The sequence below is a fragment of the Agelaius phoeniceus genome, chromosome 13, assembly GCF_051311805.1.
Source record: "Agelaius phoeniceus isolate bAgePho1 chromosome 13, bAgePho1.hap1, whole genome shotgun sequence".
Classification (NCBI taxonomy): domain Eukaryota; kingdom Metazoa; phylum Chordata; class Aves; order Passeriformes; family Icteridae; genus Agelaius; species Agelaius phoeniceus.
In genome coordinates this window covers 10,738,637-10,756,971 of record NC_135277.1, presented here as the reverse complement: position 1 = coordinate 10,756,971, position 18,335 = coordinate 10,738,637, and the positions used below count along the sequence as shown (strand labels likewise).

General features: G+C 40.3%; 1 protein-coding gene across 4 annotated transcripts in view; it reads right to left on the bottom strand.

Moving 5' to 3' along the window:
* The window catches only part of FBN1 (fibrillin 1), a 154,115-nt gene that overhangs the window by 13,210 nt on the left and 122,570 nt on the right, over window positions 1-18,335 (bottom strand). For all 4 annotated transcript variants that reach the window (XR_013184081.1, XR_013184082.1, XM_054641812.2 and 1 more), the window contains exons 38-54: window positions 17,627-17,791; window positions 17,162-17,230; window positions 16,920-17,045; window positions 15,516-15,638; window positions 15,245-15,403; window positions 14,307-14,378; window positions 11,966-12,091; window positions 11,085-11,207; window positions 8,204-8,329; window positions 7,373-7,489; window positions 6,906-7,034; window positions 6,518-6,637; window positions 5,949-6,074; window positions 3,832-3,981; window positions 2,391-2,456; window positions 1,571-1,687; window positions 1,091-1,210 (exon numbers count right to left, since the gene is read on the bottom strand). Coding sequence is in view for 2 of the 4 variants with exons in the window: in XM_054641812.2 (XP_054497787.1) it covers window positions 1,091-1,210; window positions 1,571-1,687; window positions 2,391-2,456; window positions 3,832-3,981; window positions 5,949-6,074; window positions 6,518-6,637; window positions 6,906-7,034; window positions 7,373-7,489; window positions 8,204-8,329; window positions 11,085-11,207; window positions 11,966-12,091; window positions 14,307-14,378; window positions 15,245-15,403; window positions 15,516-15,638; window positions 16,920-17,045; window positions 17,162-17,230; window positions 17,627-17,791 (2,034 nt within the window). In the remaining 2 variants the exon portion in view is untranslated. The remainder of the gene's footprint in view (window positions 1-1,090; window positions 1,211-1,570; window positions 1,688-2,390; window positions 2,457-3,831; window positions 3,982-5,948; window positions 6,075-6,517; window positions 6,638-6,905; window positions 7,035-7,372; window positions 7,490-8,203; window positions 8,330-11,084; window positions 11,208-11,965; window positions 12,092-14,306; window positions 14,379-15,244; window positions 15,404-15,515; window positions 15,639-16,919; window positions 17,046-17,161; window positions 17,231-17,626; window positions 17,792-18,335) is intronic.

Here is an 18,335-nt window from a genome sequence, read left to right as displayed (position 1 = left end):
CAGAGAAGCAAATGAAGCTCTAACTGTATTCAAAAACACAGTTTGCATTTGCAATCTGATGCAAAAATAGAGGCATTCTTTTGCATGGGCTTGCAAAGAAATAGACTGTGGCAGATAATTTAGGAACAGCTGTGTCAAGCCAGAGGACAGTGTCAGAACGTCCTAGGACATTCTCCTCTCCCTGGTTGTAACAGAAGGAGATGAATATTAGAAACCTCATCCCATGTATGCAGAGATCTTTCCCCTGATACAGCCTCTCAGTTTAAGGACTTCCACAGCCAAAAAGCCAAAACCAAACTATTAAGCCTAATTTCCACTGATGGATTCCCCCACAAATTTGTAAAATCTCTTTCTGGGTCACTTTATACTTGTGGCCTTGCTAATATTCTGCAACAAAGGGTTCCACAACCTAAATAAGTACCATGCATATAAAAATATTTGCTTTGGTTTGTCTAACATGGTCCCTCTATTTTTGGTACCTTTACCACTCATGGCTTTATGAAATCATACATCTCTTCAACCACATTTTCCACACTGAAAAATTCTTATTTTTTTTTTTTTACCTCTAATCTTCCTTACTTCTCTTCATGCATTTTCAAATTTTAATTTTTGAAATGAGACACCAAAGCAGGAAAAATATGCAACCTAGGGGTACCATGGTAATTGTTGAGTGCTGTATTAGTATTTTCCTGTTTGTTCTCTGTTTCTTCCCTAACTCACTCAAGCAGCCCATTTCCTATCTTCATTATGCACAGTGAGTCTCTTCACTCAAGGAGGTAGGCAAAATCCATACATACAATAAGCAGCACTTCTGGGAACTGTTCTGAACAGACTGTGCCCTGATATGCTCCTCTCTGGGCAGTCCCTTAGTAGATACCACCTGAAAGTCTGTCCACCCCAGCTCCAGTCAGAAAAACATACTGCAGTTCAAGGTGGATACAGGAAGGAGGAGCCCACTTTCCCATTTCAGATAAAGAGGTATTGTTCCAAGTGTCCATATTTTATTTAAAAGCTGCTTTACTCGCCTCAGCTGTTTTCAAAATCAGGGAACACAATTACTACAACAGTGCTTAGCACACAGGAGTCTCACCTTCACAGGTCATCATTGGCCCAGGCTCAAATCCTTCTACACAGGTGCATTCAAAGCCTCCTATCACATTCCTGCAAGTTCCATTTCCACATGGGTTTCCAACAGCACATTCATCAGTATCTGCAAGTAGTTAGACCAAGGCAAGAATACATGGTTATACACAACCAAAAGATAAAAAATCCATGTTGTTGATGTACAGCCAGAAAAAGAAAATGCAAGAACTCACTTAAAGTACTGAATTAGAACCAAAGACTTGGTTCTAAAATAACTTGGGATTGCTAGAGGCTATCTGGGTTAAACACTCAGCCAGAGCAGGGGCAACTTGGAGCAGATTGCTCTGGCCCTGCCCTGGCAGGTTTTAAGCACTAGCAGGAATGAAGACCCCCAAATGTTAGAATAAAACTACCCCACTGCTCCTTAATGCCAAACTTAGCAACTCAGGAGAATCTTTCAAATGGAAGCTGGAAGAGCTGTACTTACCCACACATTCTGCTCCTTGTAGGATGTAACCATATGGACATTCACAGCGGAAAGAGCCATCTGTGTTGATACACTGCCCAAATTTACAGTTATCAGGATCAAGGCACTCATCCACATCTTAACCAGAAATACAAACAACACAGTAAGTGCAACTGGCTTCATGTGCTTTTAGACTTCTCTCAAAGAACAAGTGTTCTGGCAAGAAATATTTCTGAGATCACAAAAAATACTAATATTGAAATTCTGACGTATTAGGATTAGGGCACAGAATTTGTTTTGCAGGCCAGCTTTCAGAATGCAGAAAAGAAACTGATTCTAAATATCAGATATAAACCTCTCTGACTGGGGCTACAGGGAAAGCAGCAGATATGAAAAGCAGTAGTCATCCAGTGCTCCTTAAATGCAAACTTTTGCCAATAAGGCTGAAATGCTGTTTGTCTTGGGAGAGAACAGAATGTACTGAAGGGATCTGGGAAACTGTGGTTTGCACTTCTGGAGGATTAAAACCATTTACTGTAAACAGGCTACACATATTGTATAAGAAAAGACAAGTATGCTACGTGACATTAGATCTATCCTCTAGATCCTACATAAGTTTCCTAGCTCTAAAACAAGTTTAATTTCTGATATTTGAAATATTCAAGCTGGAATTTGAAATCAGTATGAAAAATTGGGAAAGATAAAAGGTACAGAAGTTTCTAGAATTCATGGCTTTGGGAAATAGTTGCAGAGGTGTTATTCTCAATTGAAATGGAGAATGACTTATGGGTGGAAAAGGGACACTGATGTAAAAGTGGCATTGTGCAGTTCAGGCCCTTACCCAGCCTTGCATCACCAGGTCCAACAAGGATGCCAATTCCAAATGGACAAATCTGTCTGAATGCCTCTGAAAAAAAAACCCATAAAAATCAAACCATATGTTAAATTCTATCTTAGCAATCAGCATTCTGCACAAACTACCTGGAACCCCTGCTATCAGTTCATCCTCCTCATGTTCAGGTCCAGAAAAAAAGTATGTCAATATATAAACTTATCATCTTATATTCATGCAAAACCTGTATGTTTGCTTTACATTTCATCTGATCTCCTGTATGCATAAGTACAAAATCCTGCGAATAATTAGCAGTATTTAACTTCCTTAAGAAACAAACTAATGCAACATTTCTATTTTAGAAGTATCAGTAGTAGTGACTGCATTTTTTCTGTTGCAAAAGTAAAATTTGCTATATTTTCTGAAGAAGGCATAATTTAATCCAGACTTGGCTACCTTAAAGCTATTTCTTTTTAAAAAGATGATAAAAGGGGATTTGATACCCTTTGGGAGAGTTTGGACTGTGAAAAATACATATGCTGACATTTCAAGGAAATGCTGCAACATAAGCTGTGCTTTTCAACTGACTTTGGTTCACATGGTCTGTGTCAATGGAATGAAACATGCACAGGCAATAGGCCTAGGAGGAATATTGCAACTGGCACTTCTAATTCTCTTTTCTAACCTCAGCTTTTGTGAGGATTTTCTGCAAAAAATCTACATGACTAATGAATGAAATGAGCTGCAATCATGTATTGCTGAAACCAGTGATGCTGTTAACCGCATTTGTCAGCAGGAATTAAAGTCTGTTCAGCAAATTGCACCACCATGCTACAGAGCCCTGTTGAGTTGCTTGATGTTGAGTTACTCAGGCTTAAAAAGGATACTAACAAAGGAAAGTGTTTCTTTAGCAATGGTCCAGGCAGGCTTTCCTTCCTCAAGGCCTGTATTTTGTTATGCCCTGCTATTTTTGCAAGTCATTCACATAGATAAGATTGCAAATTTACATTTTCTTAATAACAAAATTCAGATGAAGATCCAGTTTAAGTGTTTGGGGTTTTATTTTAATTAGATTTCATGTTTATGGCACCTCTTCCTATACCTATTTACAATTAGAAGAATTCCATTTTTGTCTTGCAGGAATTGCTACTCAGAGCCTATCAAAGACCTGCTTGCTGCTTTCCACTTCCTGTATGTGGTATCTCCATAGAAAAATACCCAGCAACTAAACACTGTAACAAATCTATAAGCAAAGAAGAAATATGTTTGATATCTGACTATCCAAGGGACGTGGGTTTTTAGACTGCAATGGCATCGACTTTACAGTGACCTATGACAATTACTGGGGTTAAACTCTTTTAGAAAGCTATTTTTCTAAATTCCTTCTAATAAGAATCCCCATCTCCTTTCTGCTCAGAGAGGCCATTTGGTAAGCTAGTCAATAACCCACCATCTGCTTCCTCTGGGCAGAGCTCACAGGGATCTCCCCATCCCTGCCCCTTCAGGGCACAGCAACACTCTTGTTTGGAGTGGTTTCGGGACTTTGGCACAGAACACTTCCCATCTTCAAACTTGGTAAAGCAGTAGCTCACTCTCAGATCTGCACAGAGAAAAAAATTTGTTATGAGCAGTTAGAGTCACCTTGGCACAATTTTCACTTGAAGGTATTAACTGCAAAATTAAAAGATACACACCACCAAAACACCCAACTTCCATCTAGCTCTGTTAATAGGGACCATCATTGTCTCTGACTGTGGAAGGTTTGAATAAGGAGGGAAGCTCCCTACCTCAGTAAAGAAAAGCTATGGAACAGTTTCCTACTTCAGTATGGAAAAGCAAGGGTTTTTCTCTTTGGTCCAGCAGAAGTGGAAGGGCTGTACTGTCCTCTTATTCTCACTCCTCTTTGCAAAACCGGAATATTGCATCATGAATTTATATTCTATTACTAGTAAGAATCACTCAAGTCAAGAGATTTTCATCAACTTGCAAAGACAATATTGTGTAGTGCTAAAATGAGAGACAATTTTCAACAGCCCTTTCCTTCCTCATTCTTCCGGAGGTACACACAGACAAAGCAAACTCTCCCTGTGGCACCACATTTTATTCCCTGAGGCTGGGTAACCAGGATGCTGGACAGAACGGAGATCACAGACCACAGGCATCCAGCAGGAAGGGAGCTGGCAGCTCTCTGTGCCAGCAGAGGGACAGCAGCAGGGCAGCTCTGGAAGCAGCTGCTCATCCAGTTTTCTGGCTGCAGCATCAATGCTGGGCAATGTCCAGGTTTTAACAAAGTCCTAGGTAATGGGAAGTTTTAAACAAAAGTTTGCTTGGCCTGAGATATTTGAAAAAAAGAACAGTCCTCTTTAGGGCATAGAAAGAAGCCCTTTTGAAATTCATAGACAAGTGTGCACTTTCCTCTGACTTTGTGTGGAACAGTGGCCTATGTTAAAAAGCAGAAGATTGGTGGCAATCTTTTTGAGGATTTTGTTTCTTGGTGGGTTTTTGTGATATTTTTCTTCTTACCTGAAGAAAATAAAACCCTGAGACTAAAAGAAACTTCATTTATACAAGCTACATAAACACAGCTAAAACATGCTTTCTTGATGTTGAGTGAAGTAACTGTGCCAAACTGCATGGTGGTTTGAAGACTTGGATGAATGTTTACTGCAGGTTGGATTCATTTTTACCAAAACCACAATTTCATTTAGCCCACTGTGAAGGGAAGAACTTGCTATGGTGTCAACAAGCATCACTGCTCTGTGCCAAACAAAACTACAGAGGTCCTTATAAAGGTCTTACTCATCAGTGGTTCCCACTGTGCACAGTGTATAAGACATTTAATGCTGCATCTATTTAATAATTTCCAAAGCCTTTAAAGTAACTCACTCCCTAATTTCTTATACTTATTCTTTATACACAAAATCAACTAACCTGTGGCTTTTAATTACTAGATATTCAGCTTTTAGCATCTCATCTCTTAGTGCCCATGTTTAGGCTCTGAACTGTGTATGCAGTAATCTGGAAGCCAAATGACACTTCAGATTTCCCTAAGCAGATGGGTACTTATTGTCCACACAACATTGTTTGCAAATTTTTTCCAATAATCTTTTTTTCCAGCCACGTTTGCAGAGAGGATCACGTATAACAAGTGTTATGGTGAATATGGTGAGTGCCAAGGAGAGTCTTAAAAGTAGAAATGCTGCCTTGAGCCTCCTGCCTGTATTCATGCTCCATCTCTGTGTCTTGTTGGTGTCTACAAAGAGTCCTGGTAGCCCCAACATTTCTTCCAGGGGTGTAAGAAAGGATTTCAGGACAACATAATTTCTTCGCTTAACCTGGTGCATTTAACATTAACTTCATCCCTTTTATTGCAGTGTTCTGTTTAATGAAAAACAGATGTTAGGGCAAGACAGAACCTGGCCCCAGCTACAGAATTATCATGTTTTCCCTATGAAAAACACTGTTTGAGTCCAGAGCTTTCTTGCTGTATTAGAAACAGCTCGCTAAAAAGGCTTTTATGAAACAGCAAACAAATTCTGAAATGCCAGAAAATAGGAATGAACTTACCTTGGCATCGCCTTCCTGTGGAAGACAATACAAAGCCTTCTGGACACAGACATTTGAAACTGCCTGGAGTGTTGCTGCATGTGCCCAGGGCACAAATTTCTGGCTGTTCCACACACTCATCAATGTCTGTAAGAGAAGTAATTAAAGAGATGAGAAACAATAATATTTACACTGGCAGCTGTACTACATAAAGGGCTATCTTACATCATCACTGATATCTATCATATTTGACAAACAAAAAAGCCCAAAAAAAGAAAGAAAGAGGAAGCAGTAACCCAAGTGCAAAATCCACAGTTAGTTTTCAAATCCTCAGGCAGTGGGCAAACTTCAGCAATGTACCACCAAGGAAATAGCCTGGGATTATATTTTTCTAGGGTTCACAGCAAGTAGTTCTGGTTCAAACAAATGTTGGAGAGACCTTTTCTAGGAAGTGAGAGACTTACTAGTGGCTACAGTTCAGAACTATACACTGCCAGAAAAGACTAAACATTACTCCCATTTAAATGCAAAGGGAATAGGTAACAATTGTGAGCAGCTAAGAAATAGAAGAATGATTGTTCTGTACACACCTTCACATTTGTCATTCTGCAGGATGTATCCAGGAGGACAGATACATCTGAATGAGCCATCCAAGTTCTGGCATGTGCCTGGTGAGCATTTTCCAGGCTCCAATGCACACTCATTGATATCTAGAAAAAAAGAAAGACAATTTATTTGAGGTAATTGCTGTTATCTCAATAAATTTCTCAATGAGGCTACTTTAATTTTGATTCCATCAAACTGAAGGGAGAACTTTTCAGGAGTGGGAGGAGTCATCTTCTTGTCCTATTGTCATTGTTCCCTTCTGCTAGGTACAAAGATGGCAGTGTGACAGTTCCCTCTGACCCCACTGTTTCACCAAGTGTATCTGCTCAAAGTTCACCACACTTTTTTTCAACCCTAAAAGAAAGCACTCACCAACACAAGTCCTTCCATCCAGAGCCACCTCATAGCCATCATTGCAGAGACACTGGAAGGACCCAATGGTGTTCACACACTGACCATTTCTGCAGAGCATTCCATTTCCACTTGCACACTCATCCACGTCTAGGACAAATAACATTGAAAGATGTCAGAAACATCAGCAACAATGGAAACTGGGGGAGATTTCTGTTTCCACCATATCAACAAAGTAACTGGTAACACAACTCATTTCAAAAGCAAGTGAGAGGAAATTACTCTATTATAAAACTGTCAGAGCAGGAGTGGAACCCAAATGTTCCTGTATCTTGGGCCAACATTCAAGTGGCTCTAGAAAAGTGAGCAGCACATAATCCAAGAGATCTTTTGAGACTGATACAATAGGGTTACTTAATGGTACTTATGGCACTTTTATTAGAAGGAGAAAGCCCCAAGAACACGTGCCTGTGCTCAGCACTCCTCACCTATGCAGTCATTGTTGTGTGAGAGGATGAAGCCCAGGTTGCAGCGGCAGTTGAAGGAGCCAATGGTGTTCCTGCAGGTTCCGTTGCCGCAGGCGTCTCTCTCGCACTCGTTAATATCTACAAAGGAACGGGACAAAAATAACCCACTGCCACCACACTGAAAGAAGGGAAAAGGATTGTCACAGCTCTCAAAAAGAAGATTTTACATACATTTACACACTTGGTATTAACATATACAAAAATAATGAAGGGTCCAACAATCATTTACTTTACTTTGGCTCCTATATCACCCTTCCCAAACTAAGTGTAAGCTATCTTTAATTGTAAGCATTCTGAAATCTCAATTTGTTCATACAACACACAACTGACAGCTCTAAATGGGTTAAATACAAAATCTCCTTGTTAATGAAGATGACTGTTTCTGAAAAAGGTTTTTTTCTGGCAAGAAATCTACCCTTCATTCACTCTATTAACAAGTAGGCTGTAATATAACTGCTGCATTGCAATATTAATCTATTACATTTCTTGCCTAAAGGAATAAATGAGGTAAGATGCTCCAGAAAATTCTAATATGAATATTTTCTTCAAAAATGAAAACATTAGCAGTTCATTAGACAAGATATGTAATTTTAAAGGTTCACTCTATTTTAATGAGATGGTTTTCATTCAGTATCAGCTTTTTATCATCTCTAATGGCCAGTTTTGCACCTTTGTCTGGTGGTAAATGGCTCACAATCTCAGATATTGTAATGCAACTCCTTACTACAGAGAGGACAGGCTTAGTAACTATTTTAATGGGAGCCTAAGCTCAGTTTAATTTGATATACTTGCCTATACACATTGTCCTGTCATCATTGGTTTTGAATCCATTGTGACAAATGCAGTAGAAGCTTCCAACAGTGTCAATACACTGCCCATGGCTGCAGATATTGGGAATTTCTTGACATTCATTCCGATCTGAAAACAAAGAGGAGCAGTGGAAGTTAAGGCTTCTAAACTAAAAGACTGGAAAAATGCATTAGCAGCAACTGAGACAGTATCCAGTGCATGGCCTAACTTAAAATAGTGTTTTTAATTTATTAATGATAAAAACATTACCAAGTAAATCCCAGAAAAGGGGATTATTTGCATGCAAATTACCTCTTCAGTATTTGTGGACCTGAAAAAAATTTAGCATAGAAATCATATTTAGCAACCTCAAATTCTTTCTGGAGGTAAAGCATATCACCATGGCTTTGAAAAGCAGAATTAATGACACAAGATTGGAAAGGGTCTGAGACTGAGGGCTCTATACTGACTGCAGGAGATATGAGAGAGGCATATGAAATACAGTTTGCATTCTTCTCATGAAAGCAGCTACTTGCATTTAGCCACATTTGATTGTAGCACCAATTGAGTGCTCAACTCATGGAAATCAGCAGAACAGAAAGGGTAATGAGACCACGCTTTTCTCACTAGGCTCAGAGAGAGATAAAAGGCACTGGATTTATCAACTCAGCATGCAGAGAGAAAACAGGTACACATCCACGTGTTGCAGCAGCCATGAAATGTGCTGATCCTATAAACTGGACAGAGCTCAAACAGCAAGAAGAGTTACTGCACTATGGAGTCATGGGATATTTTGTATAATTTTGCAGAGAAGGAGGAGAGCTCTCCTGCCAGCATGTGATTGCTGCCTTACAAAAGCAGGGCATCTCTTATCCTTGTTAACATCCAACTGCTTCCTGCTACTCTCACTAGAAATGCTTTCAGGCAGATCCCAGGATTCTATCAATAGTAAATGAAATAAAATGTTAACAAATAAAATGTTTGCTCTCTGGCATAGTTTTCTCCATGAAAAATCAGAAGCATCAAATGAGGTGTTTCTATTGACCTCATCACCACCAAGAGCTGGTTTGATTCAATATACTTCCTTCCTTTCTATGCTACAGCTCCAAAATATGAGAACTGAGGTGATGCCATGAGCTTGTATTAAAACTGATTAGGCTCTAGTGCTCAGTAATTTTCCTTTCTATGCAATCTAAGCCAAGCAGACACAGTTTCTCAGCAAACCATCCCCAGGTCGTTGCAAAAGTAAGAGTCAAGTTGTTCCTAATTGCAAAGAACTTAATGTATTGAAATTCATTTCCCTGCCTCTTGCTGACTGTTCTCAGCAGAGGGACAATCATGGATGACCCTGACAGCCCCATGCCCAGGACCTCTGCACATCCCATGGGGTTGTGAGTAACTGGATGGGTGTGCACTGAGGACCAAGCTCTCCCAATGCTATTGATGAGGGCACTGCTAATTACAGCTTAAAGGAGGCAGAAGGAAAGCCAATGCTGTCTTAAGAACTCCTGATCTTCAGCTCAGGAGAGCAGAGACAAAGGAAAATCTATGACTCTGGTGCTTTGTGGGCAAATGAATAGTCATGTGAAAAACAAATTTATAAGAAAAACTCTTTAGTTTACCACAATAGAGAGCACCAGAAGAATGCTATCTTGAAGGTAAGATAAATGCAGGACTCCTAGTGCTAGTGGCTGTGATATACTGGGTTTGACTCAATAGCACATAAACTACAGGGCTGTGATAGTTTTCCATGCAGCAGCATGGGCTGATCCAAGGTGCTCACCCCTCTCTGCTCCCAGCAGAGTGGTTGGGAATTTCCTTCCTTTGCTGGATCACGTACTTTGTCAACCACTTGTATTTCTACTCTAATTGTGTAACTTTATTTTCACCACATATAAAATAAGAGCAAAATACAGGGAAGTAGTACTATTTGTGCCAATTCATCTTTGGAATTGTAACCCATATCAGAACCTCCCCTTGCTCTTCCTGTACTCCTGTAATGAACCCTTAACAACAACAATTACATTAGGAACATATTGAATATTTACATGTGCCACTGCATAGCTTAACAAAGCAAAGTTTTAGTTCTCATAGTAGTGTTCTGATTTCCACTACACCCTTTTCCCACAAGGGTCACATGAAACAATGAAAAACTGCACTGCAGGGAAAAGTGCACTTCCTAAAACTCAAGTACTGAGAAGCAAAAACCCAAGGATAATATAACTAGCTTCCGTTGTAATTCTTATTTTGTTCAGAAATGTATATAGTATATAATATTTACAGCAGCTTGTCCCACTGCAGTCTTTAAAATCTCAGCAATTCTTCAAGTAAGTAAGATAACTTGAATGCCTCTCTGGACTAAGATATTGTAAGAAAAAGCAAATAGATTAGAAAAGTTCAGTCCCACTCAATAAGTATTTAAAAATAAAGTTATGGGCCCTGTTTAAATCTGTATCAAAGTTAGGAAATTCAACAACAAGCTTTTCAAGTTAGTTATTGCATACAGGCAAGCAGATAAGTCTACCTTACCAACAGAGGCTCCAGCAGCAAGCAGGGAATTATTTATAAAAATACAAGTGGAAAATAAATTGCTAAAACACATATAGAAAATCATAATGAAAATCAGAAAATACAGAAAGGTAGTGCAACAAATGGTCTTTCCTTCCTAGATGTGACAAGGGCTAAAGAAAATGAAAGACAAACACCTACTTAGGTTTTTAACTCCACTAATACATTCACAGGAGAGGCCTGGAATTACCTCAATGTTTATGGGATGCCCTAAAAGATTTTAAAAGAGCTCTTGAAGCTGAAATACCATCTCTCTGGAGAGATGTTTTCCAAGCCCTCTAGAAGCCCCTGGTGCCTGCAGCCCTGCCAGACTCACCAGTGCAGCGCCCCGTGGATGTGAACCTGTAGCCCGGTTTGCAGTCGCAGCGGTAGCTCCCAGCTGTGTTCACACACTCTGCATTCTGCTGGCAAACTGGTCCGTTCTGGCACTCATCAATATCTGTCCAGGCAAAGAGGAAGTTGAGTTTTATACTAAGTTGGCAGTGGAAGGATGTCAAAAGCATATTTTTTTAGCATGCTGGTATGAGTTAGTAGCTTTCAATGTAAAACACCATCACAAAGCTTTAGGCAAAAAAATTTTGATCCATTTTCTTTACTTCAGGTGCTGCAAAAGGAGGACTTTGTCTCCCTAGAAATGTAATTGGTTTTCACTTAGAAGCAGCACACACAAGAAGCTTTTACTCAAAGCTCTCAATGCCTTGCCTACAGCACCCATTGTTGCCAGCAGTCATAACACACAGCAGAGAATGACAGCAACTCATATGCTATCTTCAGTTTCTTCATTAAACTGACTAATACAATGTTAGGGAATGTTTAAACTAGAAATAAACAACCATCTGCTTCTATTTTTTACAAAAATATTTGTTCCATTAGAAAAAAAGTATTTTGGAATTAAAAAAATTGTGCTCATGATCTGACTCAATACTACTATTTTTTTCTTGGCTTTACTGTCAAATGGGAAAAAAAAGACATTACTTCCCAGTACTGCTGACTCATGTGCCTTCAAGGCCTTAGATGTCTGACAGAAAATATGGTATTTTCTATGCAAAAGAATTCAAAATGTCTGAATTAACACAGACTTATTACACTGATAGCAGTACTTTCCCCTCATTAAGGATGCCTTCCAGGCTCTGATTAGGCAGTGTCTGAGCTGCCACTGGTGAAACACCATTCCTCTGAATGAGAGGAGCACTCTACCTTCACAGATCAGGAGCTTGTCATTGTAGAAGAAGCCCACAGGACACTCGCACCGGAAGCTGCCAACCATGTTTATACAGATCCCATTTTCACACACTCCAGGAATCTCTCTGCATTCATCAATATCTGCAAGAATAATTTTTTTTTTAATACTTGTACTGAGAACTTCATGGAATCTTCTGCTACAGTGTATGTCCTTACGCATTTACCTTTAAGATAATTATCAAACACAATCCAAGCATCAGAATATTCCCAACTGAACAGTTGAGTAAGTCACTCCAAACTGTGGAAATTTAGTCATTTCCTGTTTTCTCAGGTTCTGACTCTTCTCTGTACTGAAGGTATATTCTGCTACAGAGGAATACAGAGGAAGACACATCCTTCCTCGTGTGTCCCACCCACAGCCCTGATGAACCTTCCCAAGTGCACAGTGGAGTTGTTGGGAAGAGCCAAAGAAAGACAATGGAACTGGTTTTGGTTTAACACACGAGAGCATGATTGAATGAAAACACCCATCAGAATTAGTTTTGCACTGTTTTACCCTAGTTAATCTGAAAAGACTTTCAGGGTCTTATGTAACAGTTTGAAAGTGCCAATGACAGGTAACATCTGAAGTGCTGCCAACATGCTATTAATTAGATTGATTAAGCCAGGCAGCCAGGGTTTGCCAATGCTTTATATACACCCCAGTTAAGTAACTGATTTTGGCAGGAAAAAAACCCAGCTGCTATTACAATTATATACCTTGCCTATTGGGTCCTTACACATCTTAATATTCTGACATGAGAGAGTTCAGAGACTCCTCCAAAGCCTCTGCCTTCAGTAAACATTGACATATGCACTGAGGTACATAGTCATAGAATATGGTGGGAAATTGTCAGCTGACAGGAGTTTCCATCAGATAATGTGGTTTTGTTTGTTTTGGGTTTTGGTAGGGGTTTTTGTTTGTTTGTTTTGTTTTTCTGCTGGATACAACCCCTAATTTTCTAAATTCGATTCTGTAATTTTGAGTCCTCTCATATACAGGATGAATAAAAGCAGAACAATTTCTGTTTCTGAAACAAGCACCTGAAGTAACTATATAAAACTTTAATACAAACAGACAGTAATATCATTGGACTGTAAGGAAATACTAGAGGGTAGACAGAGCAGTGCCCCTGCAGAGGGCTCTCCCTTGCTCCTGTGCCTGCAGGTGTATGGGACATGAGTAAGCCCTGTGCAAAGCAGCAGGCTGAGGGCTACAGCCTGGATCCCAAAGCAGAGGGAGAGCTGGGATTTGCACAGCTGTGGGAAGCTGTGTGTGCCCCAGCCTCAGCACAGGCCTGCAGGCACTGCCAGTGCTGGGGGGCTCTGGGACAGCCCTTCTGTTTGCACTGGCTCCTGCAGCACACAGCCCCGTGCTGTGGCAGCCTGCACCAGCCCTGCACACATGGCAAACACTGCAGCTTCTACCTGTGCATGCTAGCAACATCCAAGGGCTCCCTGCTGCTGCTGATCAGGGGCCCAATTAGCTGAGCAGACTCTGCAACAATCTGCACTAATGCTAATAGCTACAAGGGGAAACTTTGCTTCCAAGCAATGACCTCCTAAATAATAAATATTGTGCATTTCTGTAACCTCTTTAAAAATTACATTCCTCACTTTACTAGAAATATTTTCATTGAACTAGTTAAACACTGCACCACAGAACAGCTCCGTGCTAAAGCATCTGATTACTGCCTATGTGCCACTGCTGTTTGTTACAGGGTACATTATCTGCTTTTCATTTGCATTTTAGTGTAAATGAAAACAAAAGGGAGTCCCATTAGGGATTTACTCAATTCCTTGTCCTAAAATTCCTCCTCTCTCTATTTGTTTTGCAATTTGTTACTCACGATTCAAATGTAACACACAATAACATATGTGAGAAATATTCCAGCTGAGCAGAAAAAAGGATTTTTGTGTCAAACCAATACCCAGGGGGACTGATGTGAAATGTCAGACTAAATCTTGCTTTAGTTTGAAGGAAAGACTCCCAGTTCCTCTCAGACCAAATGCTGGTTGGCCTTACTCCCAGACCTCTCATTCCCAGTATCTGTGCCCTGCTCATGTAGCCCTGATTACAGTTTCTTTGGAGCTCTGTGTTGCCTTGATTACAAGCAGCAACTGTCACTGCTGCCAGCGAGGAGTAGCCAGTTTGCACTTAAGTTTGTCTTAAACAGAGGGTTGAACTCCATTACACTGTTTAATTGTTATTCCTCACACGAAAAAAACAAACAAAACTGGGAAAACAAACCTCCCCTCCCTCTTCCCTGGGCAGAGGTAGCATGGAATTTAGTTCAAAACATAAATTACTGCTCACCAACTGGTAATCCTGTATAAATGTCAATGAAGAAGCCAGGCCTTTGACTTCCACAGAGTGTGGAGAATTCATCTGCAACAGGAAAGCAAAGCAGTGATTAAAGCATTTGGAATTAATCAACAGTCAAAAAGTCATCATATGCTCTGGCCAAGAAAGTTCTGCTCTTTCAGAACCTGCAGAGCATGCAGAGGTAGGCAGCCTTTTCCCAAACTCACCATGTCAGCTCCCTTGGGTTCTCATTCAGTTGGGATCACATGCTGATTTTGCTCTGTTTATGCTTATCCCTGTGCATTACAGCGTTTGCACACAATTTCAGATCTGACTCGTTAAAACCTGAACTAAAAGTTGGAAGAATCAAGTGTCTAGGAAGTTGCTCTCAAAGCAAACCATCTCAAACCAGAGTGGGATGTCCTGCAGTCTCACCCAGTGTGGAAGGTCCTCTATGCCTGTGCAATTGGCAGAGACACTCCTACATCTTACATTTGGCTGCTCAACACAGATCACTCTCAGAGCACACCAAGGTATCTCTGCCAGCCCCTGGCCTGCACAAAGGCCTTTGATGGCAAACAGCAATAGAGGCACAGCAGAGCAGACCCTGTATGGGTTGGAGCAACACCAATAAAGTCTTGGTCAGTGCCTCAACACTGGATCAACAAGCACTTGCAAAGAGGTGCATTCATCAATATAGAGCATGAAGTCTCTGAGACAGTGAAACTGGCACAAGGCAGGCACAACCCAGCAGCATGGACACAAACCACCCCACATATGCCTTCATCATGACTAGGGCTGGTCATCTCCAGGACAAAGAGACAACTAATCCCCTCATTTTACACACATAAGAGCAAAAAAGACATAGCATCTCTAATGGTGTTACACTCACTAAGAGTAATTATGATGTTACCAAGGCCTTCAGAGAGCTTTGCAATGCAAAGATGTACCTGTGCTGGGGATAGGACACTGTTCACAAGGCTTATTCCAGGCACGCCCAATGTTGTAGGAACAGCAGCACATTTTCTTGGTCATATTGAAGAGCAGCTCACCATCACAGGTTTGATTGTCAGCATAGTAATTTCTATAACACAGACTTCTTCTCATATCTGTGAAAATTTAAAAAAAACCTCAGGCCAATGCAGCAGGCAATTCTTAGGGGAGGTGATCTCCCTGGCCCAAAGCACTAAGATAAAGCTTTAGAGAAAGCCCAGCACACACCCATGCAGTTGTTTCCTCCATTGACTTGCATGTAATCAGGAGGGCAGATGCAGGTGTAGTTCCCAACAGTATTGTAACAGGTGCCAGGCCCACAGATACCAGGTGTCTCACACTCATTCACATCTAGAAGAGAACAAACAGGCAGTGAGTGAGTGGCCACAGAAGCTTTCCTGATGTGTTTTTGAGAACAAAAATGTCTCAGTAATGCCTGAAGTAGGAAGGTACTGGTGGAGAAAAGCTGAAGGGCTCTAAGGAAGGTTATGGTAGAGTGAAGCCACACAGAAAAGGAAGTGGCAGCACAGGTGGCCATGGAAAGCCCAGCTGTGATGCAAAGATGGGAACTCTGATATGTCTGGAAAGCTCAGAAACAGCAATTTGACTTTTGCATCTTTTGCACAAAAATAGTATTTGGGAATCTCCTCCATTCTGGACTCTAAGATCTAGAAAAGAACCAAAGTGGCTCCTTGTAGAGTTCTGACTGAGCCCTGCCTGAGTGGGGAAAGTGAGCCACATTCTCAACACAAGATGTCACATTTCTTTCATCAAGAGACTAAGTTTTGTTCAAAAAAGTCTAACCAAAACCAAACAGAACACCATCTCCAAAACATCTCAGTTCCCAAAAGTTAAAAAATATTTCCCCAGCCTTAAAACTTTAGAGTATCTTTGACAGACCACCCAGCATCTGTCAGGCCACATAAGCATAATGTGGATGAAGTACTTTGGTTCAGCCTTAATTTAGGGCCTGAATGTTTTGTATTTCTGCAGTGGTTTGCACCTCATAGGCACTACATTAACATTATTAACAATCTGGAAGACCAAAGACAGAATGGACAACAGGAAATTTTAGAACTTGATGGGTTGCTTAAGATTTTATATCCAGTACACCTTGAGTGTGGCACATAATGTGACACATACTTCTGACTGTGCTGTGAAAAGGAAAATGTTTTGCAGTACAACCAATATTTTCAGTTGATGACTGGATCAGCAGGAGTTAAAAAAACAGAGAAAAATACATGGACACCATGTATTCAGTAAATACAGTCCACCGGATTCCTGGGGAAAATTTGTTCTTTTATCTGACTGTTTATTCATTGCCCATTATCAAACAGCTATTTTTATACCCAGTTACCAAATTACATCTTACTTGTAGAAAAAAACTGTTGGGTTTTCAGGTTTTGATCAAAATATGATAATAAAAAAAATCTTGCATCTATTTCAACATGGTCAAGAAGGAATATTTACACTCTTAATGCAATATTTAACTTGTTCAATTTTACCACCCTATAGCTTTACAGTGCTTAGTCTGGTTGTGCTCCTTTTCAAGGAAAGATTCATTCTCTGCATATTGAGCTGTCATTATTTTCAAAAACAAAGCAGAAGGCTAGTTAAGTGAAAGCTCCATACCATCACACACTCGAGTCTCTTCATTCAAGTAGTACCCTGATGGACACTGACACTGGAAGCTCCCAAATGTATTAATACATTTTCCTCCTTGGCAAAGTCCAGGCAGTTCTTGACATTCATCAATATCTGCCCAAACAAACATATAAACATTTTATTAATGTTTGTAATGGAAAAAAAAAAAGATCCTCACTATAGAGTTTTATAATTTCAGACATGTAAATATAGGAAATTGCAAACATTACCTTCTAATATAACTGTAATAGGGTTTGGTCTGAATCCTTCCCCTCCAGGGCAAAGAACCTTATATTCAGCTGAAAACAAAACAGATTTATGAGCATATGATAGTAGAAACATTTTCAGCACAATTGTTTTTGAAAACGTTATCAGATTACTACAGATAATTTAAATGTAAATTTACAAACTAACCAGCTAGAGACACTAGATTTTACTCTGTAACATTATCTGTTATTCTATTTCATAAATAGTTTAGTAGTTTTCAGTGTAATAGCAAACTTTCTCAGGAGAGATAATAATACTCTGACCAAATAATCTTTCGGAAAGAATGCTGAAGTTTTTGGTGAAGACCAGTGGAAGCCAGTCCCTTGCATGTCCACAATAAATACACACCAGTATCTGAGCTACCTGACTAAATTAGGGAAAAACCCCCAAACACATGGCTGTGCTCAAGGCAGGCAATGCAGACTTACTCGTGTTCACCAGTGGGCAGTGCTCACAGGGAACTCCCCAGGCTTTGCCCAGGGAGCAGCAGCAGGAGGCCTTGGAAACACCCACTCCAATCTCATTGCTGCAGAAGGTGCCACCGTTGTCCCCCCGAGTTTTGATGTCCAGGTAACAGTTGCCAGATCGTGTATCTATTCACAATGCACACAATGACAAACACATTTAGGAGAGAGCAAAACACAGGACATCCTCCCATGGGGAGGGACACCTACAGATGGCTGCCACTTCTTGCAGGACACAAAAGCAAGTAAGTTGTGTTGTTCAGGGGACCCCAGCATTTCCACTTAGGTAGGCTGCTGGTGCCCCACTTCTTGGCTTTTTTGGACTTTTCACAAAGTAAGAAATTTACTTGTTGAGTCCAAGGGCATGTCAGCCAGGCTTTTTCTCATTTTCACTCACATTTTCCCTCACATTTGTACATCTTTCCAGTTCCAGCTATCCACTACTCTCTCCTCTACTCAAGGTTTACAAGCAGGAAAGCATCTACTAAATGTTAGGAATTTCAAACACATTAAAATTTGAGAAGCATCCTACACCCTCTTAAACAAACAAAACCAAGGAAATATTAGGATTACTAAGCAGTTGGAGCCTAATACAAGAGCATTTCCATTGGTTATGAAGCTGCACCCAGCCAAGTGCACTAAGTGCTCCAAGAGCATGGGTGGCTTCATGCCA